Consider the following 14,488-nt stretch of genomic DNA (forward strand, 5'->3'; position numbering starts at 1 on the left):
TGAAGATATGTCTTCTCCAGCCAATGCAACTGCAAAGCCCTTGAGAGGAAGGAGAGTTGTATATTTCTGTACTTCTTACAGTGCCTAACATAAAAATACTAGGTAGAAGGCAATTCAGTAGAGCTGTCTGGACAGCCTGAAATCAAGGGACAGGTTTATGTATATTCTTTATGAAGTTTAATTTTTAACATGACATGATCAAGAAGATAGAGTTAATCCCAAAGGGAACATTCAGAGGCTAGTGATGAGGTGAGTGGAGTGTAGCTGTCCATGTTAGACATCTGACCTTTTCTTCTTGTGTTAAGGTTCTACCAACTGCCAGAATCAAGCCTAAAGCAACATTTCCAAGGGATACCTGAACTCCTGGTTCCTACACCAAACCTGGTGCCGTGCTGGAGAACGGGCCAGGTATTTGGCCTGTCTCACCAAAGTACAATCTCTTTGTGTACTTAAGAAGATACCTGAAACTGGTGGTTCTAAGAAGTCTGTAAGATGACAAAACAGACACCCACTGCCAAGTGGTCCACGTGGCAGCTGCTCCTCTTACCTGTTGGGCTGGTGCCAGCTGCTGCTGCTGCTGCGGCTGCTGCTGCTGGTAAAACGTGGCCTGTTGCTGTTGCTGTTGCTGCTGCTGCTGCTTGAGGAATAGATGCTGCTGGTGCTGGGGTGTGGCCTGGGCTTGAGCAGGCAGAACCTGGGCCTGAGTGGAAGGTGTCTGCTGTGGAGTGGGTGGAGCCTGTGGCTGCTTGGCTGGAGCCTGCGGGAGTGGCTGACTCGGGGGAGGCTGGGTTTTTGGTTGAGGGACATTGGTGGGGAGGCCAGCTGGAACACTTGGTCCTGAAACTAGAAAAAAAAATCCAAAATTAGGGTATAAATCCTCCTCTGGACAAAATGACTATCTTGTGTATAAAATATCAGAACAAGTGATGACAAGTTCCGGTCATATCGTGACAGGTTGGGTATGGGCCTAGGACCCTGCCTCCTGTTGCATGCACAAGGCATTCTGAATAATATTAATAACAACAACTACAACAATTGAGATTTATAGGGAATTTAAGGTACTCTAAGCTGTACAATAATAATAAAAGCTGAAATTTATAAAGCATTTTAAGGTTTGCAAATGCTTTTTACACATTATCTCATTTGAACCTCAGAACAATCTTGTGAAGTATTGCCTCCAAACTGCAGATGAAGAGACTGAGGTTCAAAGAATCTCAGTGACTTGCCCACAGTGACATAACTAGTAAGCGTCAGATATGGAATTTGAACCCAGGTCTCTCCTGACTCCAATATTTAAAAAAAAGACAATAAATAAACTGTATATACTAACTGGCTTAGGACTGCATGTTCAGAGTGGTTTTCTAAGTCAATATTTAGCCAAAGAGATCCTTATGTGTAATTTAGTAGTCCCCAATTCTATTTGAGTTTGACACCACTGCTATATTGGATATATGGATAATGGTCTAGGTATTGGGTATACTAAGCACTACAATGGCTATCCTTCCAAAAATAGAGTGGTCTCAGCACGCACTATGGGGACACAGCTTTTGATAACAACCAGGAACAAAAGCAACATAGATCTGTTTATCAGGGACTACAGTATGTGCCCAGAACTTGGGACAACTTGAATACATGGCTACAGGAACAGGAGATGATCCTAGGAAGCCACAGTCCATGCCTTGTCACCTTTCAGTAGGTCCTAATGACCCATATAGCATAAAGGACATAATGGAACTCTATGCTATGTGAGGAAAATGACAAATGCTGGAGAAACTGGGGGTAAACAGGCACATTAATGAGCTGTTGGTAGAGCTGTGAATTAGTTTATTCTTTCTGAAAAACAATTTGGAATTATGTCCAAAAAGTTATCAAATTATGCATACCTTTTGAACCAGCAATATTGCTGCTATGTCTATATTTTAAAGAGATCAAAGAAAGAAGAAAAGGACTCCTATGTATAAGCTTTTATAACAGCTTATTTCGTGATAGTAAAGAACTGGAAACTGAGAGGATACTCATCAATTGAGAAATGGCCTAAAAAGTTGTGTAGTATATGAATGCAAATAGAATACTACTGTGCTGTGAGAAAGGATGAAGGAGATAGTTTGGAAAAACCTGGAAAGACTTGTATGAAATAGTGCAAAATGGAGTGAGCAGAACTAGGAAAACAATTTTTAGAGTAACAATATTGTAAAGACAAACAACTTTGAGAGACTTAGGAAATCTGATCAATATAATGAACAACCCTAATTCTAAAAGGCTAATGCTGAAATATGCTCCCATGTGAAGATAGAAAGAGGACAGACTCAGAGCGCAGATTGAGGTATATTGCTTTTTTTGGATATGGCTAATGTTTTGCATGATTATACATGTGTATATGTAATAGGTTTTGGTTTTCTTTCTTTCTAAATGGGTGTTAGTGGTGAAGGGAGAACTAGAATGGAGAGAATTTGGATCAGAAAATAAAACAAAACAATTTTTAAAAATAGTAGGCTACCATGTGACAGTAACCTCACCCTCCCTCACCTGTTGCTCCTTAAAAGAGTGGTCCTTTCACAGGTCAGATTCCAGATACCATCACCACTCACAGGACATTCTCTGGGATCCAGGTTGGAGGTGAGAGGAACAGGGAAACGGTAACGGATGCTTAAAAAGGAGCTCCTCATTACCAGTGCATGCAAATTCCTGGTACATTTCCAGGTTCAGTTGCCCTGACCATAGCCCACAAAAATCAACAGGGCACATACAGGATATAACATGGCTCATGGCGAGAGTCTAAAATACTTTTGACCACAAATTCCAGAAGTAGTAACATAACAAAAAGAAAACATCTCGTTTTTGACTGGGGCAGAAAGAAGATAAAAGAAGAAGGAAGTGACTAGGAATTTGTAAATCTTCAGCAGGATCATCAAGCAAAGAGATCATTACTGATCACAACTACTGTTTATACTGGGTCACTAGCAGTGTTTTGATATTATGTAATCACTTTCACGTAGGGCAATCTGTACCAGGAGAACTGCAATGAAAGTCACACGCAGGACTACAGAGTGAGAGAAAAGAGTTAAGCAGTGAAGAAAAGGTGAAGAAGCCAAGAGTTTTTGTTTACTTTGCTTTGTTTTGTTTGTCATTTTTTATCTTCAGTAGAAGAAAGCAAGAAGCAAGAAGTATTTATCAGTTTTGATTTCTTCAGCATGATTATTTCACATGTAGTTACTAGTCATGGTAACAGTTTATATTAAGTTATGTATAAAATGTTATTAATTTTTTTTTTACTTTCATCTGGATGAATAATTGTCAGATAACACAAGATAGGGTGAGAAAGCATAATGTTCCAAGAGAACAATTTACATGCTGATCATAGTACAGGAAAGGAAAACAACTCTGATTAATCAGCAGACTGATTGTTATTACTGTGTTAAATTTAATGTTCACTTAAAAAGCCAAAACTACATAACAGAAATTCAATCCTGTTTTTTGTTCGTGTTTGGTTAATCATAAAAAAAAAAAAGAAATTCAAAAATAGGATAAAGAAACAGGGCTTGGGCTTCCATGGTGCAAAAAACAGGAGTGACAAGCAGTCTGTTTGCTACGACTGTTAGCAGGGGGCAAATTGTAGAAATCCACAAAGAAATGGAAATTTGGGGCTTTGAAGGTATGGAAAACAACTGGGGAGAACTGTCCCCACTGACATGAAGGTATTGCACCACATGTGCAGTTTTTCCCACAGGAAATCTACAACTAGGTGAGTACTAAATGTAAGTTGGTTTCCTTGTTAGAAGATGAAAAGATTTGGAGAACATCTCTTTATGCTGCAACTTACCAAAAAAATAGGAGAAATGATTTAAGACAAAAACTCAGAAGAGAGACTCTGAGGAAGATGATGGAAATTTAAACAACTTTCAGGAAGCTGAAAGACACAGAAAATGTGGCAGAGCAGATGCTGAACAGTGGAAGAGACCAAATTTAGTTCAAACCACACCTAGCTAAGAATCCGCACAGCAACTTTCCCAACAAGTGCTTAGTGAAACTGCCTACTCTTCTTCCTGACACTTATTAGCTGTGTGACTCTGGGCAAGTCACTTCATCCTGTTTGCCTCAGTTTCCTCATCTGTAAAATGACCTGGGAGAATGCCTTTACCAGTATAACTGTCCTCTGCTGACTATGCTATTAATTTCCTTCCAAAATGTTGTGTAGAGAACTAAAAAGAATTCTCCTTATTCAGGGGTGGAAGTGGGGAACCTTTGACGAGGCCACATGTGGCCCTACTGTAGGTTCTCCACCCCTGCCTTATGTGGTCTCAGGAAGGCAGAGTACTGTTTAGGGATACAAATACTTATCATATATAACCTGATGTTGAAACTCATCATCCTGCAAGATCACATCAACTCTGAAACTCATACTTCCTTAGCACCTCTTAGTACTCAGTGCCCCTCTTTCCCTGTGATTGGAGAAGGTAGAGGGAAGACATCAGAAGCCTCCTTCCAGATCCTGCATTAAAGGAGAGCACCCAGGACTGCCACATCTTTCATTTTCCCACCTTGCTGTAGGACTTCATCATGACCCTGCTGAGTATCCTCCCTTTTGCCTGCTTTCAGCTTATCTTTATGTTTTGTTTTCCCCAGTTAGATTGTGAGCTCTTTGAGGGCAGGGACTGTCTTTTGCCTTTCTTTGTATCCCTAGCACTTCATACAGTGCCTGGCACATAATTGGCATTAATAAATGTTTATTGACTCACTGATGTGGTCAATTAGGTGGTATGCTATCCTTCTGGAGTATATGCCTGATGACTAGCATTCATTTCTAGTGATTCTTTGGGGAATAAATGACACATTCAAAATGAAGCTGCAAATAATCTGGCTCTTAGAGAGGCTCTCTGTCTCTGAGACATACATTCAAGGAAGAAAATATATATTCCTCAAGATCAGTTCATTTGAAACTGAAAATGGAGAGGGAAGGAAAAGAATGCCCAGATACAGCTGCTAAACCAAATACCTTGAAATTGAAGGTATGATATAGAAAAAAATAATTGAGATGTCTATTAATTTATAAGAGAAAATAAATGGAAAGAGGGCCAGAAATAATATCTATGGGCTCAGGTCAATATAGCTAGGTCCCAGCTAATGTAAATGAGTCCTGCGAAGTGGTTGAATTAGCACTATTCGAAGTTATAGTTATGTAAAATGTAGTTAGTTCCAGGCCAATGAAAATATGCAGTATGAATTTAAATAATGTGATTTCACAGGATTCATACTAATTATGACTTTGCTGTATGCTGATAAAAACAGTAGAGATGATAAAATCAAATTAAGATCTTTTTAATTTAAGGAGTAATGTAAGTAGATCTTACATCAAGATGCCTTATTCCAACATGACTGGAATATGGTGATAGAAATGTGTACTTTGCTCGAAAGAGACAGAGTAGCTAGAAAGGATAGATGAGTATTTGGTTGAAGAAAAAAGGAATGATAAAAAGAAGTGATTTTGTGGATGGAGTGTGTTACAGACTGCTTGGCCAGATGGAGGAAATTAATAATGAACTTTAGGTACAGATCACAAAACTGACATGGAGGCTGGGTATTTGTGAATTTAACTATGAAGACATCTGCAAGGGTGTGCTGTCTGCTAAAAAGAGCCACTGAAAATTCTCACCTTGCCTTGCTGATTCCTCTTAGAGAATACAGAGGAAGTAATAGGTGAAATTTTTCATCTGGTCCTAATTTAGACCAATAAATCAGGAAATGGATGGTGAAATGGCTGGCCCTTTCATAGTTTTCCAGTGTTGTTCTATATTACTCTGTTCTGTATACCCAAAAGTACCACCATACTGGCCTACTAACTGTTCCTCACACATGTCAGTCCATCTCCTAACTCCTTATCCTTGTATTGGATTTCCCCCAAGCCTGGAATGGGCTCCCTAATTTCCATCTCTTAGAAACCCTGTTTTCTTTTAAGACTTAGCTCAAATGGCTCTTACTGCTTGAAGTCTTTTCCATTTCCCACAACAGCTAATGTCTTCCTCTCCAAAGTTAGCCTGTATCTGATTTTTGTGTGTTTTACATAAGCAGATGGCCATTTATCAAGGCATTTAAGTCACTGCACAATCTGGCCTTAACCTACCTCTCCTTTAAGAACTATTCTCCTTCAGGGACTCTCAAATTCCAACCAAACCAGATTATTAATTTTCATTTCATTCTGTCTGTTCTTACCTCCATGCATATGGGCCAGCTGTCTCCTAGACTTGGACTGCAATCTTTCTACATCAGGGGTTCTTTAGTTGGGGTTCATGAACACTTTTTTTCCCTTAATGTTTGGATAACTGCATTTCAATATAATTAGATTCCTTCGTGATCTTAATATTTTGTGTTACTCACTTAAAAACATTCTGAAAAGCAATCCGTGACACAAAGAGGGTTAAGAATTTCTGCTCTCCACTTGCCTGTGCTCCTCACCACCACCCCCATTCCAGGTGCCGCCTCTTCTAGTCACTCCTCATGGCTTCTCCCAGCCGAACGTGATCTCTCCTTTGTCTCTGTCGCACTGAAGGTTGTATCTTCCTCACTTGTGTACTTGTCCTCCCTCCCACACTATCTATCCCCATAGACAGTAGGATCCTTAAGGGTAGAGACTTTGTCATTTTTCATCTTTCCATCCCTAGCATTGAACACACGGCCCTGAAAAGATTAGGAACTTAATAAATAATGAGGAGAAAGGCAAGAACTCTTTAGGTATCAAAAAGATGCCCCAGTCTTTTTTGCCTGCAATATTGCTTCTGTTCTAGCATTTTTCCTGTTGTTGAATTGTTCTAGTCATGTCCAACTTTTCATGATTCCATTTGGAGTTTTTTTGGCAAAGACATTGGAGTGGTTTGTCATTTCCTTCTCCAGTTCCTTTTACAGATGAGGAAACTGAGACAAACAGGGTTAAGTGACTTGCTCAGGTTCACACAGCCAGCACTACATACTTTCAAATCTTCCATCTCTTTGCACTTGGCCACCTTCTGTTTCTGGAATGCTGTCCCACCTCACCTCCAATTTTTGAGAATCTTTGGCTTCCTTCAAGACTCAGTGCATTAGATAGATCACTGGACCTGGAGTCAGGAAGACTTGAGTTCAAATCCAGCCTCAGACACTTACTATCCATGTGGCCCTGGGCAAATTTCTTAACCTGTCTGCCTCAGTTTTCTCCTCTGTAAATGGAAGTAATAATAGCACCTACCACCCAGAGTTGCTGCAAAGAACAAATGAGATTATATTTGCAAAGCAATTTGCGAACCTTAAAGTGTGATATGAAAGCTAGCTATTAATTAGCCTGACCCCCATACCTGCTAGTACCTTCTTCTTTAAAGTTACTGTGTATCTTGTCTATATAGATACATGTTGTGCCCCCCATTTGAATGTAAACTCCCTGAGGGCAGGAACTGTTTTTTGCTGCTTCTTAGTTTCCTTGGTGCTTAACACAATGCCTGGAACACAGCAGGTTTTTAATAAATGCTTCTTAATTTATTTTAAACAGCATTCATAGAAGCACAGGTCTTAAGAGTGAGGAAACTGGACCCCAGAGAAGTGCCCAAGGTTACCCAAGGAGTAAGTGTAAGCCCAGAGAGCAGAGAGAATGAAAGATAAGCTGTGAGATCAGAGCCAGTCTAGCACTGCCTCTCTGAAGTTGGGCGCAAGGCCATCCTCTTCATCTCTAAAAAAGGTGCCCAGTTGTCCTGTAGCTCAGTCAATATGATGCTACCAGGCCTCATTCTTAAAGCCATGCTAACCAGTCCCCATGCCCCCTTCCAGGCGAGGCTGGAATCATCCGGCAAAAGCTTCCAGGCCCATGATGGCGACGAGGTAAATTAGGCTACTTCAGCTGACCAATTTCTTTACCTGTAGGTTGAGCTGGGGGTTGGACAGTGGGCCTCTTTCGAGGTGTCAAGGCTGGCTGGATAGGGAGAATTCCTGGGTTTGGTTGGGTCTGTCCAGCCTTCGGCCTTTGGCGAGGTGCAATTGACGTCTCTGTTGTGGGAATAGGGTCCGTCAGCCTATGAAAGTTAAAAAATCAAGTTAGAAGTGAAAATGAAAGATGCATACTTGGGAAAGGCTATTGATGTGAGATTTTTACTGTGATCAAAAGGTCAGAGCAGCTATTGCCAACAACCCTAATGCAAGACATCAGACTCTCTTCCCCTCTGAGGATGCTGACAGTCCTCAACTAATAAATGTTGACCAGGTTGGTATTTCTAAACTGGCCCTTAAAATACAAAGATGACTATGTTCACATAAATTAGAGCAAGCAGACCCTCTATGTGGGAAAGCAATGCAGCTCTGGTATATCCAGTTACTGGGCAGATTCTCCTAAGCGTCTCTGTGTTCTGTGTGTCCCTGGGCACGGTCTTATGCAGTTCTCATGCAACCCAATGGAGGTTTTAAGGCATAGCTTCCTTGGCAAGGCCAGGGACAAAAGCATCCCTGACAGCACCTTCTGAGTGCTTTTTCATCTTCTCAGGTGTGACTAAGAGGTCTCAGAACCTCTGACAAAATTAGACCATCTCAACTCCTGTCAAAACTTTCTGAATCAAAGAGATTATTCAGGCCAGCTGCCTAAAATGGCCACAGACATAAAGATAAAGAACGCCAATCGAATTACATCTAGCTGTCAGGCCGGCAAGCAGTGGGAATAAGACTTCTCTTCGGAGAGAAACAGGTATCTCCATCAGCAGGTGAAGCTGACACCAGCGAGTGAGTTGGAGAAATAAAATAAAAGATTATCCAGGAAAAGGGCTTTGAGCCATTTCTGTGCATTCTTGCTCCTTTTGGACAAGGCAACACTCATGACTCCCATTTAACTTGGTACAAGCTACATGGCTTTGCTCCCAGAGGGCAGATGAGATCTTGTCAAAGATGCTTAATGCATGGGCTGTGCTACAAGTCTGCCCTTTGGGTAGACACACAGGAGAGATGAAGGCTGAATGAACTGACTTAATAGCAATAGCTGGGCATGGACTGAACTACTATTATGAATGTCTCCAATCTGCTTTTTTCTTCAATGTTTAGGTCTAAGTGCCCCCTTCCTACATGATGTCTTTACTGCCTTCCTTATTTGCTAGGGCCACCTCCTGCCAAATTGCTTTGTGCTTGCTTTGGCAATATGTTTTATTTACTTACATAGTTACTTATGTGGTTACATGTTTCCCTCAGTAGAAGATAAGCTTCCTGAGGGCAGAGACTCCTGTCTTTGAATTCCCAGCGCCTAGCACACAGAAGAGGTTTGCAAAAAGCTTACTGAGGGATTGACATAGCTAAACCAAAAGTCCATACTCACCCTAGCCTGGCCCATTTCTGAATACATGGGACCCCAGGGAGCTCTATATCCCACTGTTTGTAAGTGGTATGGACAGCCAGTCCCCAAAACACCGCAATGTGAAGAAGAATTGCCAGCATTTAGATAGTGCTATAATGCTTGCAAAAATGCTTCCTGTATAGTTTTTAATAATCTTGTGAAGTAAATAGTACAAGTATTCTCCTCATTTACACATGGGGAAACTGAGGGCTCAAAAATGCTAAAGTAATTTGCCTATGCTCACACAACTGGTAAGGGTTGAAAGTAGGGTTTAGAATGAAGTCTCTCTCTTTTGGCTTTCTAAGTCCAATGTTCTACATTGTGCTGCCTCTGAAGAAACTTTGAGAAGGAAGATTGGAAAGGAAAAACGGAAAGGAAATGGGGTGGCATAAAGCTGAATGCAGAGTAAGGAGAGAACACTGGAGGGTAAAGGGAATAAGGGAGGAGACTCATCATTCACATTAAGACTGAAGAAGAAGACACACGTGACTGGACAAAGGGCCAGAAGCACACTGAGGCATTTGGAGACACCATCTGGCAACCCTCCTCTTTATGTGCCCACAACTAGTTCTGGGGCCCCATTAATATAAGGTTCTCACATATGGCTCTGAGTGGGACTGAGAAAAAAGCAAGCTCAGGCAAGCAACTGGAACTCCGTGACTCTCTAAGAACTTTATATCAGGCCTTAATAAGGAGAGATGAAGATAGTCCTCTTTGCTATTCTTCTCTGTTGTGTTGTGTACCTATCATAGAATGGAAGCTCAATGAGGCAAGGAAATGGGTCTAATCTGTAAGACTATTTATGTGCACTTCTTCTATAGGGTACAAGTACAAAGAAGTAGGGTTGATTTTCTCTTGGTGGCTTAAACCAGCTTTGAAGCATAGTAACTCATATTTCTATAGGGTTTCAAGGTTTACAAAATACTTTGCCCATACAACTTTGTTAGGCAGGTAGTATGGGTATGATTATTCCCCATTTACCATTTAGATAAACTGAGGAAAGGATCCAAACTCTGGCAGCTAGGAGGTATGGAGTCTGGAATTCCCAAGCATAGGAAAAATTCAAATTATCTTAACACTGTTAGATATATAGTTGGAAGAGAGTCTCAAAATTAGAATCTCCTACTTCCTTGTTTCATAGATGAGAAAGAGAGAGAGATGAAGCTTTTGCCCACAGTCAAACAACTAGGAGATGAGAAAGCCATGATACAAATCCAAGTTTTCCGACTCCATATCTGCTATGCTCTCCTGCTAGTAAACTCTTGAAAGCAATGGTTAAAGCATAGTCATGTTCAGAAATGTCTGTTCCATCAACAGCCTCACTGGATTAAGTGGATGCATCCTAGTGGGATTGCTTCCCAGGGATAACACTTTAGATGGAGATGTTCTGGTAGCTATATCAGAAAAAACACTTTTACTTTATGGTCACCTCAAGAGAACAAATGTGGAAGAGTGGACAGAGAGCTGGCCTTGGGAGTCAGAAAAGACCCATGTTGAAGACATACCTCTGATGCATACTAGATGTGTGACCATAGACATGTCATTTACTGCCCCAGATAACTCTCTAAGTATCATATACTCATTGGCAATGAAAAGAGAGTTTACACACTGGGAGTATCCTCACCCTGATGAAAAATCATAGATCAGGACCTTCCCACCCCTAAAAATATGATCACTTCAAAGAGTTTCTTGCAGATTGCAAGTGCCCCCTTGGTTCTGGGGCAGATTCTCAACCTGCCCACTCCCATGAGGCCATGAAGTATGTTTAACCAGGTAGTTCTTACCTGGCCTTTGGCTGGGTTTTTTTAGCAGCTGCCTCACTGGCTTTCACTGGTTCTGGAAGCTTAGTAGGGATGGGAGAGTTCTGTGGATTAAAACAAAACAAAAAAAGAACAAAATAACCTCCAAGCCATCAGGAATAGTTAAGAGCAGAAAGATGCCACGCACCTTGGGCAACACAGATAGCAGAACAAAATGACAAGTATTCTGACTAGTGGATGATAGGAAATACATGAACTCATGCCCTTCTTCTGATCTCAGTCTGATTGGGGTGAGAATGCTCATTCCTCCCATTAACTCAGGATACAACCTGTGGCAGCATAGGAGGTGACAGCAGCCTGTGTAAGAGTGCATGATACAAACGATGCTGATTAACCTGACTGGCTCAGTCAGACTTAGCTGCTGTCAGTCAAAGTACCAATGGAGTAACGGTTTGTGATCCATAAAGTCCACTCCACTTCACCAAGAGGCACACTCTCCCCTCTGCTAGGAAGAACTCAGCCAACCTAAAACTATACCTGTTAAGACTTTTGGTACAATAGCCCCGTGCGGGATGCATTCTCTTATCGTCCCCATTATACAGATGGACACATTGAAGAGTTAAGAAAGATTAAGTGATTTGTCCATGGTCACACAAACAGTAAGCACTGTGATCTGGAGCTGACCTCGGGTCTTTTGATACCAAGTCCAACAAACTTTATACAGTATGTCATGGGATTGTGCTGTCTCTCATGGACTTTGAGAGCTGAAAGGCACTTCAGTTGCTAACTAGTCGAATCCCCACATTTTTCAGAGACAAAATCTAATTTGAATACTAAATGATTATTGAGTCTATCTTTGAATGGGAAAATTAATTGATGAATGGGAGAATGGGTTGATTGCTCAAATGGATCTAGGACTTCACTAACGTAAATTCTTTCCTCAACAGATGCAGATTGAAACCCATTCATGACTGCCCATACTGTGTAATTCTTGTCCATGTCCTTAGGTTTGTCACAGGGATCCACCCAACATGCTGGGAGCCTTCCTTCATTACATCTGACATTGAAAGGATACCAATGGAGCACATGGACTGTCCCTCATTATATCACTCATTCTAATAATGGAATCAGGCCATCTTTTTCATCATATTTTTCTGATGATATCCTTTACTCTGGTTCCTTTTCATAATTTCTTATTTGTTATGTGATAACGTCAACTCTCACTTACTATGAACCTCTCCAATGCCCTTTATGTGATACTAATTTTGAATTCTTTGGAAATCATAGTGTTCCATGACTTGCAGACATACAACATCACCAGTAGGATATTGGTATTAAAAAGATGACTACTCCTGGAAGAAGTATGAGGCCATTAAAGAAGCTTTGTACTTTTAAGAAGGCAATCTAGCCTGCTGCCCTACTCTTGTTTAATTCTAGGCCCAAATCATTGTCCATTTGTACTATCTGTTGAGAAAGGATAGGGAAGGTGGGAAGGAAGAAAGAGGGGAGGAAGAAGAGGAATAGGGAAGGAGAAGGGAAAGAAGAGGAGGAGTGAAGAGATGGGAGAAGGAGGGAGAAAGACTCTTTTTGGTGTCTGTTCAACTACAAATGATAATTTAGATAACAGGCCTTCTTCATGCCCTAGGTTTCTACAGTGTGGATGGTTGGACCAAACTCTTTTAAGTGATTATGGATTTCTTCCAGGGAGCTCTGTAGTGTTCCAGACTCAGTTCAACCAGCTGAAAGTCACCCACCTTACCATCATCCATAAGGAGTCTCTCTTCAACTTGGAGTTTGTGTTAGGTCTCCTTTATGACAATAGCAACACCTTGCCTGATCTTAATGATCAGCAGGTCATTGAACAAGATTATCTCGCTATTTATGTATGCAAAGGAATAACCTTTGTGAAAAAGCCTTTAAAGTGGCATTTAGCTCTACTGAACCAAATGCTTTTTATGATCAACAAACAATAAAGCACAATAAAATATTCTCTGTGTCTCTCAGTCAACTGTGTGATGATAAAGATGTGGTTGATTGTGGGAATATTATGTTGAAAAACCTACTTACATTCCCTACTAACAACTACATCAAAGATGTCCTTGATGTGCTTAAGTAAGCTATTCTCATAAAAATTTTATATAGCTGGGAAAATAGGTATAAAGGTCTAGGTCAGTGGTAATTGTGGTCAGCTTTTTTCATTATAATAAGGTTTCCATGCCTTTGGAGTCTCCCCCTTCTTCAGATGTACCTTGTGAATTGATTTCTCAATGTCTTCAACACTGTGTTACCTATAGCACGAATCTCTTCCATTTATGCTTGATCTAACTCAAATTTTTTTCTCATCATTGCCCTCTTCAATGTCATTTCTCCCTCATCCATCAATACATCAGAACTGTGATGTTAAGAGTCCAAGTGTGCTGGCTCATAGCTTGATGGTGAAAAAGTTTGTCATAAAAATATTTTCCATTTTTTTCTATTGCCCTTCCACCTTCATTCTTAAATATCTTCAGGATGACTTTGCCTAGTTGAGTCTCTGACCAAGCTTTCTTTAGATTATTTTTACTCTCCATTCTCCCTCCATTGTTTTATGAGGAAATATTTCTTATGATTTACCATCAGTTTTCCTTTAAGATTTTGCAAATGATTTTATATTCCAAACCAGTGTTGGCCTAGAATGCTATCTCTCTCTACTTGGCAAGTAAGTTAAGTGTTCGATGATTAATGTGCTTTTCATGATCTTGCAGTCTCTTTGTTATGGCAATTAATTTACACTGCTTAAACTTCTGCATGTAATTCTTGTAGACTATGTCCTGTATTCTAGCCATAGGCCATTTTTCATCATCAATAAATTGTTTTTAAATGGGTCAGGATGGAGTTGGTTTTCCTCATCTTTTCTGTCTTTTCATATCTTTTTTTTTATCATTTTTATTCTTTCCACCAGCTTTGTGCCAATTTTGATCTTTTTTTTTTCATTACAGTTAGCGGTGGTCTGACTACACAGAAAGCTGATTTCGGAATGATAACAGGCTAATAACAAACTGTGGACAAATAAAGTTCTTTTTATAGGTACTCCTTATTTTAGCTGCCTACATTTGAAATACAGAATAATTCAGGCACTAAGAGACACAAGGGCTGATTTGTTTTAAACAGAATGAAAGAATTTTCAAGGACTACAGAGGTCAATCAAACCAACACCTTTATTTTACAGCTAAGGAAACAGTTCTAGTGTGACTTTGCTGAAGGGCAGAGAAGGATTTGAACATAAGGGATCTCACTGAAAATCTAGTACTTTTGCTATTTTCTCAGTGCTGGAGTCCAATCTGTGATGGCACTGCTTGGTAACATTCAAAAGATATAGATCAATTTAAAAACCCAGATCGAAAAAGGAAAGAAACTAACC

The 14,488-nt window shown here is 40.4% G+C and overlaps 1 protein-coding gene across 9 annotated transcripts in view; it reads right to left on the reverse strand.

The window, feature by feature from the left end:
* AAK1 (AP2 associated kinase 1) overlaps positions 1-14,488 on the reverse strand; it is a 250,995-nt gene that overhangs the window by 76,451 nt on the left and 160,056 nt on the right. For all 9 annotated transcript variants that reach the window (XM_027865309.1, XM_027865308.1, XM_027865305.1 and 6 more), the window contains exons 10-12: positions 11,113-11,192; positions 7,876-8,030; positions 548-843 (exon numbers count right to left, since the gene is read on the reverse strand). In XM_027865309.1, coding sequence (XP_027721110.1) covers positions 548-843; positions 7,876-8,030; positions 11,113-11,192 — 531 coding nt within the window. The remainder of the gene's footprint in view (positions 1-547; positions 844-7,875; positions 8,031-11,112; positions 11,193-14,488) is intronic.

This window comes from Vombatus ursinus, unplaced genomic scaffold (assembly GCF_900497805.2).
Source record: "Vombatus ursinus unplaced genomic scaffold, bare-nosed wombat genome assembly UNPS02014778.1, whole genome shotgun sequence".
Lineage (NCBI taxonomy): Eukaryota > Metazoa > Chordata > Mammalia > Diprotodontia > Vombatidae > Vombatus > Vombatus ursinus.